Source organism: Marmota flaviventris, chromosome X (genome assembly GCF_047511675.1).
Source record: "Marmota flaviventris isolate mMarFla1 chromosome X, mMarFla1.hap1, whole genome shotgun sequence".
Taxonomy (NCBI): Eukaryota; Metazoa; Chordata; class Mammalia; order Rodentia; family Sciuridae; genus Marmota; species Marmota flaviventris.
The window spans coordinates 9,979,270-9,995,669 of NC_092518.1; the positions used below are offsets into that span (position 1 = coordinate 9,979,270).

General features: G+C 38.1%; 1 protein-coding gene across 4 annotated transcripts in view; it reads right to left on the reverse strand.

The window, feature by feature from the left end:
• Pir (pirin) overlaps positions 1–16,400 on the reverse strand; it is a 100,273-nt gene that overhangs the window by 67,451 nt on the left and 16,422 nt on the right. For all 4 annotated transcript variants that reach the window (XM_071606872.1, XM_071606871.1, XM_071606873.1 and 1 more), the window contains exon 4: positions 716–799. In XM_071606872.1, coding sequence (XP_071462973.1) covers positions 716–799 — 84 coding nt within the window. The remainder of the gene's footprint in view (positions 1–715; positions 800–16,400) is intronic.

A 16,400-nucleotide genomic window follows, 5' to 3' on the forward strand; every position in this document is an offset into this window, starting at 1 on the left:
CAGGAGTTTGGGTTATTATCTTAAATGACAACACCTAATCCTGCAATTGAGTTAGAAGATAAGTAGTAAATTATCTCTGATGCTTCAGAGAGATCTAGAAAGATGAGGACTGAATTTGGCAATTGGGACATCACAAGTGATTACTGCCTGAACCATTTCATAAAGCTTTGAGAAGGGGCTGCTGAGAAACCAATCTGATTCAGTAAGCAGAAGGGGGGAAATGGAGGAAAAAGAAGCTGAGATAGTTGCTCTTGATTATTCTTTTGAAAAACGTGGGGAAAAAAAAGATAGTTGGGAACCAGAAAGTGACTGAGGGGGTCAAATACACCTGTGCAGGTTTCCAAGCTAAGTGGAAGGATCCATAAAAAGGGAGAGATCAAGCCAGGCCCAGTGGGATACACCTGTAATACCAGCAGCTTGGGAGGCTGAGGCAGGAGGATTTCGAACTTAGTCAGTCTCAGCAAAAGTGAGGAGCTAAGCAGCTCAGCAAGACCCTGTCTCTAAATAAAATATAAAATAAGGCTGGGGATGTGGCTCAGTGGTTGAGTGCCCCTGAGTTCAATCTTTGGTAGCCCCCCTCCCAAAAAAAAAAAAGGGAGAGGTCAGAAATAGTACAGAGAGAGGACAGAAAGCATGAATGCACTAGAAATGAGCAAGATCAAGGACACACCCAAAGACTATTAAACCTTCAGCAATCCCTTCCCCTTAGCTATACCTGCAGATCTCCTGGGTTCATTTTACCAACATGTCCACAGAAGTCTTCATGGGCCATGCTTCCCCCTTCCAGAAGATAAGATACCTTTAAAAAACAAACAGAAGAAAAAGTAGATCCTCTGCCCAATTTAAAATTCGATTATGTGTGGTTTCTTGTTATTGGCTTGTATGAGTTCCTTATCATGGTTTGCAAACTATTTTCTCCTATTTCAAGTTGCTTTCCCATGGGGGGAGAAAACGGGCAAAGAAACTGAATACATATTTTTTCGAAGAAGACATAAAATGACCAACAGGTATAAGTGAAAATATTTAGCATCACTAATTATCAAAGAAATGCAAATCAAAACCACAATGCCATATGAATTCACACCTGTCAGGATGGCTATTATTAAATGGCCAGAATATAATGAGTGTTGATGAAGATGTGGTGTAAAGGGAACCCTTATATATTCCTAGTTAGAATGTAAATTGGTAGAGCCACAATGGAAAACAGTATAAGCATTCCTGAATAAATTTAAAAAACAGAACTATCACAGGATCCAGCAATCTCATTTCTAGGTATATATTCAAAAAGTAAATAAAATTTTGAAGAGATATCTGCTCTCCCATGTTCACTGCAACACTCTTCAGCCAAGGTCTGGACACAATCTAAATGTCTGCAAATGGGTGAGTAGATAAAGAAATTGTGATATAGTAAAACATTATTCAAAGTCTTAAAGAAGTAGGATATCCTGTCATTTCCAACAGTATAGATGAAGCCAGAGGACATTATGTTAAGTGAAATAAGCCAGACTCAGAAAGACAAATATTGCATGATCTCATTTATAGAAACAGAAAGTAGAAGGGTGGTTACCAGGGATCAGGGACAGGAAAAATACAGAAATGTAGGTCAAAGGGTATAAACTTGCAGTTATAAGATCAAAAATTTCTGGACACCCACTGCACAGCATGTAATTAGAGTTCTTAATAATGCACTGTATATGTGAAATTTGATAAGGTAGTAGATCTTCAGCATATACACACATACAAAGTAACTATGTGAGGTGATAATCATTCCATATTGAATACATGTATCAAAACATCACATTGTACATTTTTTTAACTTGTCTTCTGTATCTCAATAAAACTGGGGGAGGGGAAGACAAAAGTATCAAGTGTCAGGGAAGAGTTGTTTGATTTTTCCACCAAAAATTTGTTGAGGAAAATGTCAAGAGTGCTGGGTGCAGTGGTGCCCTCAGTAATCCTAGTGTTTTGGGAGGCTGAGGCAGGAGGATCACAAATTCAAAACCAGCCTTAGCAAAGGCAAGGTACTAAGCAACTTAGCAAGACCCTGTCTCTAAATAAAATACAAAATAGGGTTGGGGATGTGGCTCAGTGGTTGAGTGGCCCTGAGTTCAATCTCTGGTACTCAAAAAAAAAAAAAAAAAAAAAAAATGTTGGGAATAATTAAGAAAGTAAAGCAAGCTGAGGGAGTCTCAATGACAGGGTCACACTACCCACCCATGCAAAGTCTTTGAGAGCATTTCAGATGCAACAGCCCTGGCATGCCAGAGCTCATAGCCAGTTACTGGGCTCACTCCCTCAGCAGGTAGATGATGGCCCTGTAGCTCAGGGTGAAAGAGGGTAACTCCTGTTGAAATAGTAAGGTCCCTGCTACCAAGGCCTTGTTCACAGGTTTGTGGGATGATGCATCTCAGATCTCCATACCTTCCCCTAAAAGCCAATTCAGAGAGTCCAAATGAAACATTTCTCACACCAGGCACACAAATTTACTAGGTACTCAATAAATTCTTATGAAATATGTCAAATAAATTCACATAAAGTCCACTTTTCTGGATTTATGTCCATATTGAATCTAAAAATGGAAATTCTGTGCTATCCAACAGAGTAGCCACTAGCCATGTGGGGCTGCTGAAGTTTAAATTAATTAAAATCAAATAAAATTTCAATTCAGCTCCTCAGTTGCACCAGCCACATGTTAAGTGCTCAATAGCCCCAAGTGGCTAATGGCTACCATAATGGATGGGGAATATTACAGAATATTTCCATCTCTTTTTTTTTTTTTCTTGGTACCGGGGATTGAACTTAGGGGCACTAGACCACTGAGCCACACCCCCAGCCCTATTTTGTATTTTATTTAGAGACAGGGTCTCACTGAGTTGTTTAGGGCCTCACTGTTGCTGAAGCTGGATTTGAACTCATGATCCTCCTGTTTCAGCCTCCCAAGCTGATGGGATTACAGGCATGCGCCACCATGCCTGGCAAATATTCCATCTTTACAGAAATTTCTATTTGACAATATGATCTAGAAAAATGAATTTGAAAATCAACAGTCAACAATGGTGAGCATTTTGTATGGGTGGAAAACTCTGAAAAGCAGAAGAAAGTTGAGCCTCCCTCCTATCATTATTTTACTAAAAGGAAAAAAAATCAAGGGAGAAAGTACTGGGGAGTGTTATTGGCCAAATTATACTGCTATATCATGTGCATGTACAAATTACATAACAACATCTCACCATTATATACACCTATAATGAGCCAATAAATATGTGAAAAAATAATTTTTATAAGAAAAAAATCAAGCAGTTCTAAAATTCTCATTTTTAAGGCTATTATGATTACCCTAGAAAACAAGGATTAAAGAGAAACCAAATACTTAGAATTTTTAATTACCTAAGGGATGTGGTAATATTGTTTTTTGAAATGCACAATTTAGCATGTAAGACTTAAAATGTCATGTGTGTCAAGATACAAGGATCTCTTTGTACATTCTATTTAGATTTGACAACCATTTTGCTCAATTTGTAAACATTTGTGAAATTCATCTTTTACTCCTACAGGAATTGCCAATCAGCCTAGATAGTCCTGAAAGGAACATTAAAAAAATGCTGTTTATCTGCAAACCACTCAGGGCTCCTTACCTCAGGCTTAAGGGTAACAACTTCTAACATTTACATTATTGGATGACTTTTTCATACTTTAGCTATCTCAATATTTTCCTAATATCATTATCTTTTTTAATACCAGAAATTTCACTTCAAAATTTTATCAACCATTATTAAATGAACGAACCAGAAAAAGCCAATTGTGATTAAAATCCCAACATCTATTATTATGTATCTAGACTTAATTTTCAACCAAATATAGCAGTTTAAGTCAGTATTTAAAAAGAATAAATTATGCTTCTTACCAACTTCTTGAACTTGCAACTGTTACCAATTCCCTAAATCTCAATTTAAAAAAGCAAGTGAAACTATTATTTAAAGAAGAAGGAAAAAAAAAAAAACTATGCCGAAGAGGTAAGAAAAACTAGTTATGGGGCTGGGGTTGTAGCTTAGTGGTAGAGTGCTTGCCTTGCAGGCATGAGGCACTGGGTTCAATCCTCAGCATCATATAAAAATAAATAAATAAAATAAAGATATTGTGTCCATCTATAACTAAAAATATATATATTGAAAAAAAAAAAAAAAACTAGTTATGTCTGGGCACAGTGGCCCATGCGTGTAATTTCAGTGGCTCCGGAGGGGCTGAGGCAGAAGGATCGATCACAAATTCAAATCCAGCCTCAGGAATTTAGCAAGGCCCTAAGTAACTCAGTGAGTGTTTTAGTCAGCTTTTTTTTTTTTTCTGCTGCGACTGAAAGACCCAACCAGAACAACTGTAGAGGAGAAAAGGTTTATTCAGGGGATCATGGTTTCAGAGGTCTCAGTCCATAGACAGCAGGCTCCATGAGGTGGACATCATGGTGAGGTGAAGTAGACATCATGGCAGATGGAAGCAGCTCTAGGTGACGATCAGGAAGCAAGGGAAAAAGTCTCTACTCTCCAGACACAAAATATATACCCCATAGCCATGACCCAGTGAATCACCTCCTCCAGCAGCACCTCACCTGCCTCCAGTTACCACTCAGTTAATACCATCAGGGATTAAGTCACTGATTGGGTAAAGGCTCTCATAACCCAATCTTTCATTTCTCCTCTGAACCCTCTTGCATTGTGTCACACATGGACTTCTGGGGGACACCTCACATGTAAATCATAACAGCAGGCTGGGGATATAGCTCAGTTGGGTAGAGTGCTTGCCTCGCATGCACAAGGCCCTGGGTTCAATCCTCAGCACCACAAAAACAAAACAAAACAAAAACTAAACCATAACAGCAAGACCCCATCTCATAAATAAATAAACAAATAAAAAGGGGTGGGGATGTGGCTTAGTGATTAAGTGCCACTGGGTTCAATCCCCAGTACCTAATAAAAAATAGGCCAACACTGTTAGGCCTCTTGTCTGAAATAAGTCAAAAAAAAAGGTTGGGGGGAGTGCTGGGGTTGTGGCTCAGTTGTAGAGTGCTTGCTTAGCAAGTGTAAGGCACTGGGTTTGATCCTCAGCACCACATACAAATAAATGAATAAAGTAAAGGTCCATCAACTTAAAAAAAAGAAAAGAAAAACCAGTTATGAAGTTCTTAACATATACATCAGATACTTCTGTTTTACACAAACATAATTATTTTCTCCTCTACACAAGAACCTCTCAAATATATTCAGGCTAGATTGCTTTTGTAGTATGTCTTTGCTTTATAACAAAGTATAAAAAGTAGACCTAAGTGGCCATTTAACATGAAATTCAAAAAGTTATTTTATAACTCATAAGTGGCAATGTGTTTTTAAAATCATTTTTCCTATAAATTTGTGTTGGGGAAAATAATCATAAGATCATCAATTCAAAGGTATAAAACCTATGATAATCATTTAAAAATATTAAGAAGATGAATTCATCTACACTATTCCTTTATAAGTTCTATATATCATGTTGGGAGAAGATTAAAAACAAAAAGAGTAGAAAAGACAGATATGTTAATTGTCTTCATGAAGCTTCTATTCTCATGGGAAAGACAAATATCAGGCAGGAAGTAAAACAGAGAACTTGCATCCTGCCAAGTTAGAACATGGTGCTGATAAGGACAGGTGGGTATTTTACTAACACTTGAGTGCAAGGTAAAGCTCCTTAGAGGAGGTGAGGGATAGGAGTATACCAGGAAAAAAAAAGATGGTGGTGGTGATGGGCAGGAAGTGTATTCCAGGCATGTGTGAAAGTCAAGAAGTGAGAAAAAAAACAAAAAAACAGGACTCATCCAACAAATAGGAATGGCAACAGGGAGATGAGAAAGTTCCTAGAAATAAAACAAATAATAGTACTATTCTGGATTGATCCATAATTTTAGCCTCCTACTGCCATATTCTCACCCATTCCATGTGAGTAATGCTCCATCAGTCACAGCTGATAAAAGCAGGGCAGGACCTTCCACAAAGGCTTAGAACCTGTGCTCCCTTTTTTGATGTATGCTTCGGCATGAAGGAAACTTCATTAATGTTAACACACTTTGCCTCTTTTCTTTTGGAGAGGGCTACCAGGGATTGACCTCAGGGGCATTTGACCATTGAGCCACACCCCTAGCCCTATTTTGTATTTTCTTTAGAGACAGGGTCTCACTGAGTTGCTTAGGGCCTCGCTTTTGCTGAGGCTGGCTTTGAACTCATGAGCCTCCTGTCTCAGCTTCCCAAGCCACTGGAATGACACGTGTGCGCCACCTCGCAGGCCACACTTTGCCTCTTGTACCTCACCCTCCCCTTCACAGTCAAGTAGACTTGAAAGAAGAAACTGAGCTTGCAAAGCTGAACTGCTTTCTTTCCCCTTCCTCTTAGATCTCAGCCCCGCCCCGAAAGTAAGAGTAGTCCTCTTTAGTTCTTGGCCTCTGGGAGGGGACCAGCCCTCATAGAAGTGGCATTCAGGGGTCCAACACTGTTAGTGAGATCTGAGTATGTCTGCCTAGTTTTCAGGAGCATGACCTGCCTGCAGATATAAGCCACCTTCTCCAATATCAGCCTTATCAGAAATGAAGGTACATTTTTGTCTGCCTTGTTTCTTTTCTTTTTTTTTTTTTTTTAATCTTCTCAACTGGTTGACAACTCAGGCTGGGAACCAGCTCATTATTCATTATGCCTCTTCATATCCCAAACCAAGGCAATAAAAGACCTGTATTGTGGTGCTGTTGAAGTTTTATCTTGTAGCCTGAGAGTAAACCCTCCTCTTCTTGAGCTAACCGTGTTCGGTACCAGTTCTTGGAACCAAATATTTATAAAGCACTTACTATACTACAAATCCAGGCTAGCTAACAGAGGACTCTCCATGTTTCATCGTGCAAAACAATGCTGTTAAGGTTCACTGTGAACAGAACAGCCTAGGCAGAACCTTTACTCTAGCAGGTGATAGGCAGATGGCTTCAGAAATTAGAGGTTATAGGTTTTTAACTATAAAACTCATCATACCTAGAGACTTACTATGGTAACAGTGACAGTACAACATTGACACAGGAACAAAAGAGCCATTTGTATGTGAAATTAATATTTGATAACAGCGATCTTAAATCAGAGGGGCAGACAAGCATTTTCCAATAAACAGTATTGGAATTACTGAGTGATCATATGAGAAAACTCCCACCAAATAGAAAACCATATTCCAGTGGATGAATTAAATATAAATAATATACTTCCAAGATTAGAATCTAATGAGACAAAAGAAATACAAAATGTCTGCACAAATCTATCCTTTGCAATATTTATTACAATAGAAAAAAAAACAGAAACAATCTAGGTGATGGATTAATATCAGACACTTAATTATGATATAGCCATATAAGAGAATACTATGCAACTGATAAAAAGTGGTATAGATCTCTATTGACACAGAAAAAATCAATGATTATTTAATCAAAAAAACAGGTCAAAGAACAGCAACTCCATTTATAAAGGAGTCAAATACAAGTGTTTTTAAATGGGTTCAATCAGTAAAATTTTATCCAGTTATTGTTAGTGTACATGAAGGTGCTCAGATAGACACATACCCAAATGTGAACAGCAGTCATCTTCAAGTAACGGAATTTCAGGTATATATTATTGAAAATAAATAAAAATGGAAAGAAAATCTTCCATTTTTCCGATAGTTTGAATTTTGGCAATGATTAATTTACTTTTCTAATGGAAATAGCTTTTTATTTTAGAAAAAATAAAGATGCTGCCTCTAATCAGCGGGATGAGAATAAGTGTTCTGCTTCTTTCTATGCATGTAGATGCTGGTAAATATCTGTTTCCTGCTTAGGTGAACCACAGATGAACAGAAAAGCAAGGGGACATAAGAAGAAATATGAAGAATAAGAAGAATAACTCCCTATCACATATAAGGCCATATAGCTCAGACTTTAACATGTATACTAGGTGGAAAAGACCTGTAATTTTTATAGAGGATATTCGTGTCAGAATAGGAGTAAAAACTTTCCAATTTTCAAACAACAGTCAGCTAAACTCTAAGGAGTGGGTCTAGAATGGCATTCCTTTTCCTGCTACTCATATATTATTTTTAAATATTTTTGGTTGTAGATTGACATAATACCTTTATTTTATTTATTTTTATGTGGTGCTGAGGATTGAACCCCGTGCCTCACACATGCTAGGCAAGTGCTCTACCACTGAGCCACAGCCCAAGCCCTACATATACACTTTCAATTTAAATAATTGGATAAGAAAAGCCATTCCCATTGTGTTGGTACTGAAGCTCCCCTTTGGGTTCTCAAATAGTCCCTTTCCAATCATATTATTTTCCATCCCCAAATTTTCAGTTATCCAAGCCTAAGGACTTTCAACTTGCTAATCATCAGAAAATATGCCAGGGAACTTCAAAAAAATAAATAAATAAATTGTGTTGTGACTCATTTAAAGATGAAAATTTAAGTGGACACCAAGAGAAGAGAGGTGTTTTGTTTTGTTTTGTTTTTTAATTTTCAAATTTGATTTTGGAGAGCAACTTCAACCCTGTTCTCAAAAATTGCAAAGATAGTCATCTCCCCTTTTCCTTCACGTTTGCAGTGTGGACCTTCTCTTTCTCCCTGATTATTAATAAAGTAAACATTGTTTCTCCCACCCCAAAGACTATAAAATCTGAATTAGAAGTCTGGTCAATGAAGAATTATTGAACACATAATGCCTACCTTTTACTACTTAAAGCAAAAAAAAAAAAAAAAAACCTCAGAAACCAAGGAAACCCTGACCTTTTATTATAATCTTTTATTTTTGGCTGAGTGCTATAAATGTTACCCTGAGACCTTACATATAAATCAATGTCCGTAGAGGATTTCTTTTTACAAAAAGTCAAGCAGTGCTTCTGAGAGTTGACACAATCCAGATGATTTTTGAGGGCATTACATAATCAGAAACACCTGGAGAATTGCTGTGGGTGGCTGACGAATTCTGAGTGTTATGTTTAAAGTCAAGGGTTGTGTGTGTCTAATTAAGTAAGAAGTTTGTAATCTGAACCAGGTGTTTTCTTAAAGCAGTTGATGTGCTTCTTGGTCGGTCTTCCTCCTTTCCTCCTTCTAGTCCTTTCCATGGATCTTTACTAAATATTTTTGCTTCCTTGTCAGTTCTTATTTCTTTGTGTTTGTGTATGGAGAGAGAAAGAAACAAACCCATAACAGTGATGACAGAAAAGTGTCACTTGCCATATGTAATTTAGGAAAGGTGTCCCTCAAGGAACTGTAAATTAATTCTGAAGAATTACAACGCAAAAGAAAATATAGTTTGTGGTTTCTTTCCAAATGGTACCTAGAAGGAAGAGTGTGGGTGCCTCATTCTGTTTCGCAATACGATGCAAGACTTTTTCTTTAAAGCAAAAAGTTTATATCATAGGGGAAATTATATTTTTCTTTCATTTACATTTGCCCTTAAGTGGTAGCTTTTTTCCCCTGCCTCTTGGTAGCTGAGTAAAACAAAACGAAAACACAAGTTGAGGTCATATGTGGCTGATGAGAAATGCCACCAAGGAACAGCCTGCATAATAGACTCTGCTAACTAGTGTCAGGGATAGAAATATGATGTCTGAATCCATACAATGAAGAACACAAGCTAGTTTACACAAATATTTTAACAATGTTTAACAAGGATTTGCCAACTTGAGCAATCACTCAAAAACCTAAAAAAATCATCCCACTAAACTGATTCATCTAATCCAAAACCCCACATAGGTACCTTCACAAGAAACAAAAAGTAGTTTTAATTAAAAAGGAAGAAAATGACCAACACAGTTCAGGTGTTTAGCCCACAGGCAAACCCAACTACTTTAAATTCTACTAGGTCCCTTCATGACATTTCTGTGTCACACCCTGAAGAGGCCCAGATGCTTCGGGGACTCCTGCTTTCACTTCCCATTGTTGACATGGCTCTGTCTCCAGAAATCAGTCAAGTTTGGGTGCCCTGGTTGGAATCTCAGGTTTGCTATTTACCAGGTGTGAGATGTGGGGTGAAGTCCTTTAATTTCTTGGAGGCTCAATTTATGCATGTATAAAATGAACATTGGGCTGGGTGTGGTAGCGCATGCTTATAATCTAAGCAGCTCTGGAGGCTGAGGCAGGAAGATTGCAAGTTCAAAGCCAGCCTCAGCAACAGTGAGGCCCTAAACAACTCAGTGAGACCCTGTCTCTAAATAAAATACAAAATAGGGCTGGGGATGTGGCTCAGTGGTCAAGTGCCCCTGAGTTCAATTCCCAGTACCAAAAAAAAAAAAAAAAAAAAGGACCTTGGAAGGAAGCTATGAGGTCATGTGTGCAAAGTACCTGCTCAGTAAGTTCTAGACTTAGCCCATCTGTTACACCTCCTTGGGCAGAGATCCCATTTGTGGGTCCTCCCTCAGATCCTCATGCTTTCTGATATATATTTCCCCCAACGTTCTCATGGTTCACTTCCTCACATCATTCAGGCCTCTGCTCAATGTCACTGCCTAAGTAAACCTGCCTCAACCAGCCCATTGCATCTAATTTATCAATCTAGTCTTTATTATTATTATAATTAATATCACATATTAATTTTACAGTTTCATTTCAATCTAATCTTTATCTCATACCCTGATTTGTTTCTTCCAGATTTTTTACTACATAACACTATATTATAAAATTATTTGGTTATTCATTTATTATCCATCTTCCCTAAGAGAACATAAAATCCCTGAGGGCAAGGACTTTTTTTAAACTCATCTTCAACAAAACCCAGCATACAGCTGACACTGAAGATTCGCTGAATGAATGAATGAACGAATGACATCTTGCCTTTGCATAGAATTTCAGCCTTTACAAAGCATCTGACGCTGGGTACATATCATCATCTACACATTGCTGATGAAAACAATTGTGGCCAAGTACAATTAGGGTGTGTGGTTCCTAAGAGCAGAGCAAGGACGTAAATCAACATTTTCTGTCTCTGAAAATAAAACTATTTTCACCCTCCCCAATTGCAATAGCAGCCAGATTGTAGGGGTTTCACACAGGTAACAACAGGACATTACCAATGTCAGTGGCTTCAGGTGAACTGGCTAGCTCAGAGGAAGGATCTCATGCCTCAGTATGCAAAGCTGATAATAGGTTTCATGATTCCTAAGTGAAAAGAAGAGCTCAGCCAAGGGACCCAGAGCCACAGTATCCTGATTTGAAGTGATCATAGAGTCCTTCATTGGTATGGACATTGAGGAGTTCTACCCGATAATATCTAACTACAAAGAGAGAGAGAGAGAGAGAGAGAGAGAGAGAGAGAGAGAGAAATCTGGCTATTTTCCTCATATTTTTCTGTTGTTCACATTCTCAAAAGTCTCCCAAACCTACTCATTTTCCTTTTATTCTGATTAAAATTTCTAGACATGCACATTAATCATATCCACAAACCTAAGTATTCAGTCAAGCTGAATTGCAGCATCTACTTCTAGAATCACAGGGATAGGATGCCTCTTCCTCTTTGAATCCAGAACAAGTTCAAACTGTTGAGGAATCTCTTCGGACAAATTACTGCTGCCTGTCCATGTAATCAGTAGCCCAGCTTCCTAACTGGTACCACCTACATTCTATAAAATGTGATAAAGGTGCTTTACCTGCATTGTTTTACCTTCCATGTTATATTTAAGGGTCCTCAAAGGAATGATTTGCCAACTTCTACGATTATACAAAATCTCCCCCATGCAACAGTCTTCTGTCCACACCCAGTGGAGAAAGTAGGTAGTGACTACGACTGTTGCTTAAGAGCGCCCTCTGCTGACCCAAATGATGTGTGCTCACTTCCACAATCACGCCTCACCAAACCAGGATAAGTAAATATGCCTTCTAGCACATGCATGGCACCTGAGCTTAAGAACTGAGTGTCAGTGTAGCAGGCTGCCATCTTATCGCCAAAGCACCAGCTATGTTGTAGTTTAGAGGGAAGTTATTCTGCTCAGCTCAAACTCTGATCAAAAATTGTCCAGGGAGACACCTGAGAATGAAGTGCCTGAAAACTACTCCAGCACAGAGTCCTAGGCAGGTTGGGGCTTGTAGGGCTCTTACATAGGTACAGGTTTGAGAGACTTGTGTCAATTTCACTTTGGTTTTAATATTTAATTAAAAACGTTATTATAGCTGGGCGTGGTGGCACACACCTGTAATCCCAGTGGCTCAGGAGGCTGAGGCAGGAGGATCACAGGTTCAAATCCAGCCTCAGTAACTTAGGGAGGCTGTAAGCAATTTTTACCAGAAATTTTTCCCCTAAGTGTAAGTTTGTACCCATTGATTAGATATGTCACTATTAAGTAAAGTATATAACATATATGGATTTCACCAATTTTTCCACTAATGTCTTTTATCTGCTCCAGGATCCATGTCATCGTGTCTCTTCAGTTTCTTCCACCTGTGGCACTTTCTCATTCTTTCCTTGCTTTTCATGAGCTCAATAATTTTGAAGAGACATGAAGACTATGTGGCCATCATTTTATAAAAAGAAAGTCCATGTAAACAATCAAAAAAAGAAATAATAGCAATATCTACATAAAAAAGAATCTTTCCAAAATTTTAAATAATTTATTTTTGGTACCAGGGATTAAACCCAAGGGCATTTAAGCAATGAGTCACATCCCCAGCCCTCTTTATTTTTTATTTTGAGACAGGGTCTCGCTACATTTGTCCAGGTTGGCCTTGAGCGTGTGATCCTCCTGCCTCAGTCTCTTGAGTAGCAGGGATTACAGGTGTGTATCACCACACTTGGCATTATTTTAAATAAAATAAATTTATCCCTACTATTTTCTTAATCATTTTTCTGTTTTTCATTTTGGCCTGCACAGGGGGAAATATAATAAAAATCACAAACAGGAAGTTAGGAATCATCAAGAAGGAACATAGTGACCATTACTTCTCTACCCTTAGGGAGCTACCATTCCAGTAGGGGATAAGCTATTAAAATATACAGACAAGTGTAGAAAAGATAAAGAGGAGGGCTGGGGTTACTGTAGCTCAGTGGCAGAGCGCTTGCCTCACATGTGTGAGGCCTTGGGTTCAATCCTCAGCACCAAATAAAAATAAATAAATAAAAATAAAGATACTGTATCCATCTACAACTTAAAAAAATTAAAAAAAAAAAACAAAAGATAAAGAGGAATAGGAGCAGTTCCAGTGGATACACAGAAGGATTAATTCTGGTAAAGAAGAATCTGGAAGAATTGGGGAATTATTCGCGGGAGAGGCATCTTCCCAGATGGGCCTTAAAAGATTGATATATTGAGGAAAACCCAGGGTAAGGTGGGGCCAGAAGTGTACAAAAGAAGAGAAAGAATTTTTAGTTTGTAATAAAATGTATGAGTGATTTAAGTATGAATTTGTTAACTATTATGTTATTAGATCATGAAGGGTCTCCTTGTGACTTTAGAAAGTCCTTCTATATCCAGGTATAACAATTCATTTTTTCATTAAACTAGAAGTTCAGATAAACAGCATTACTTTGCACTCTCAGGTAGGAAAATCTGGATCCCTAACCCCAGAAAACATCAGGTCCCATAGTAAATAAGTTTGGAAGAAGTATGGAATGTTTAATAGTTCTGTGATCTATGCTACTCATGCAATTTCATTTCTAATAGTAATAAAACCTTTTACTCATTGGAACATGTGAGTGTATTGAAAGAACATCACATGTACACAAAGGCAACCTTGTTCTGGAAGGGAGTGGTAGTATGGAAGAGTGGACAAGTGTGGGCCTGGGATCACACGGGCCTGTCCAATCCTGCTCTGCAAGTGAACTTGACAAATCACCATTTCTTTAGGCTAAAGATGGTTCTGCTTTAACACAATCATTCAATTATTTCAGCTTGGGGAGTGCCTCATTTGTAAAATGAGGGGACAACAATTCTTTTTTTTTTTTTTTTTTTTTTTTTTTTGTACCAGGGGCAATTAACCACTGAGCCACATCCCCAGTCCTTTTATTTTATTTTATTATTACTATTTTTGGTATTAGGGCTTGAACTTAGGTGCACACAACCACCAGACCCATCCCTAGCCCTATTCTGCATTTTATTTAGAGACAGGGTCTCACCGAGTTGCTCAGCACTTCACTTTTGCTGAGGCTGTATTTGATCTCGCGATCTTCCTATCTCAGTTTTCTGAGACATTACAGGAGCGTACCTCCACGCCCAACATAAAATAATCTTTTAATAACTAGTTTAGAGTCATTTTACACACATGTACACATACCAACTTTTCTACTTAAGAATTTTAGGAAAGTATTCTCGGATGAATGGATGGTTTCTGCTTGTAATTGTAATGTAGTTTGGGTGAGATGGATGGGAAAATTTGGACTTTATTTGGATTATTTTCAAAGAATATTTCAGTTAAAGTTCTCCCTTCCTCTACATGGTTTATGCCTGTTGACATAAACCAGGTTTTAATTCTTTGTTGTGGGACCTGCCCTGTGCACCATAGGATACTTAGCAGCATCTCTGGCCACTATCCGCTAGATGGCAGTGTCATATCAGTTGTGACAACCAGAAATGCCTATATAAATTGCCAAATGACCTGGGTGGGCAAAATTATCCAGTTGAGAAACACTGACATAAATAATACTCTCCACAAAATAAAACACCCATACTATAAATGGTTACATGAAAAAAAAATAATACTCTCCAAAAAAGCTGAACTTTTAGGCTAGAGATGGCTCTATTTTAACAAAATTATTTCAACCTGACAGTTTCCGAATGTATAATATCAGCCATTCACTCCCAACTAGAGATCAAGCTTGGCCTTGAAGACCTTCTCCAACAATGACCCAACCTATAGCTTTAGATGCCATCACATCCCCCAGCCCCATCCTGCCCTTGTACATACAGGGTTTGGTTTGGTTTGGTTATACCAGGGAGTAAACTCAACTGGCACTTAAACACTGAGCCACATTCCCCAGCCCTTTTTATTTTGAGACAGGATTTCACTGAGTTGCTTAGGGCCTTGCTAAATTGTGGAGGCTGGCTTTGAAACTGCAATCCTCCTGCCTCAATCTCCTGAGCCGCTGGGATTACAGATGTGAGCCACCATGCTGGGCTGTTCATACAGTTTTTAAGCCTGACTAGGCTACTTACTGTTTTTATTATATCCTCTAAACCAGGACCTCCACACTTAACTTGCACTATCCAGTCAAATCTTATTTATTCCTGAAGGTCTTAATATAAATGTCCACATTCCCCCTGAAACCTCCCAGATCCTCTGTTAGAAGTGATAGCTTCTGCCAGGTGCAGTGGCATACCACTCAGGAGGCTGAGGCAGAAGAATCACAAGTTCAAAGCCAGCCACAGAAACTTAGCTGAGGCCCTAAGCCATTTAGCGAGACCCTGTCTAAAAAGCTGGGATGTGGCTCAGTGGTTAAGAGCTCTTGGGTTTAATCCCCAGTATCAAAAAAAAAAAGGAGTGAAAGTTAACAAACTTCCCACCCCTTCTCCCTTGTCATTTAGAAATGTTCCCTGGAAGCAATGTCACCAGTTTCTTAAGTACCCATTCAGAGATAATCTAGGTATGCCTAAGAACTTGTTGTAGCTGTAATGATTTGTTCATTTTCTTTCTAAGCACCACTTCTTTTGGTACTGTAACATGTGTTTTGTAATGTTATTTTCTTTGATTCCATATAGTCTGTGGAAGTAGCCATGCATTAAAATAATCCGTCCTCCTAACAATAATCCTGATAATAAACCATTAAACAATAAAGGTATACCTTTTGCTTTTATATAAATCCTTCACTGTGCTATAATTTCTATACCTTGCTTCTGTCGCTTTCCAAATATCATGGGGTTTGTTCTGTACTAATACCTACCAAACTGTGTTATTCTTCTTAAGGACTGGGTAGTGAGCTATTACATAGACACTAGATTTAAACTACTGGTTCTCAACCACAGGTGATTTTGACCCTACTTCCTCCCACCCAGCAGACAGTTGACAAGATTTTCGAACATTTTTATTGCAGTAATTGGGGGTAGATGCTATTGGCATCTAGTGGGTAAAGGCCAGGGACACCATTAAACATCCTACAACACACAGAACTTCTCCCCTCCACCCCTGCTGCAGCAAAGAATCATCCATCCAAAATGTCAATAGTTGCTGAGGTTGAAAAATCTCAATGTAAACAGAATGTGATTGATAAATATTTAAACAGTTTACAACATTATCTTTATAAATAATGCAGCTTAATATTTCATTTTCCAGACACATAATAATTTCCTCATATATAATTTCCACATATGTAATTATCACCCTATTACTCTGAATAACTTTGTTCTTTTCTTTAAAAAAAAATGTACTGGGGTAAACATGTATAATA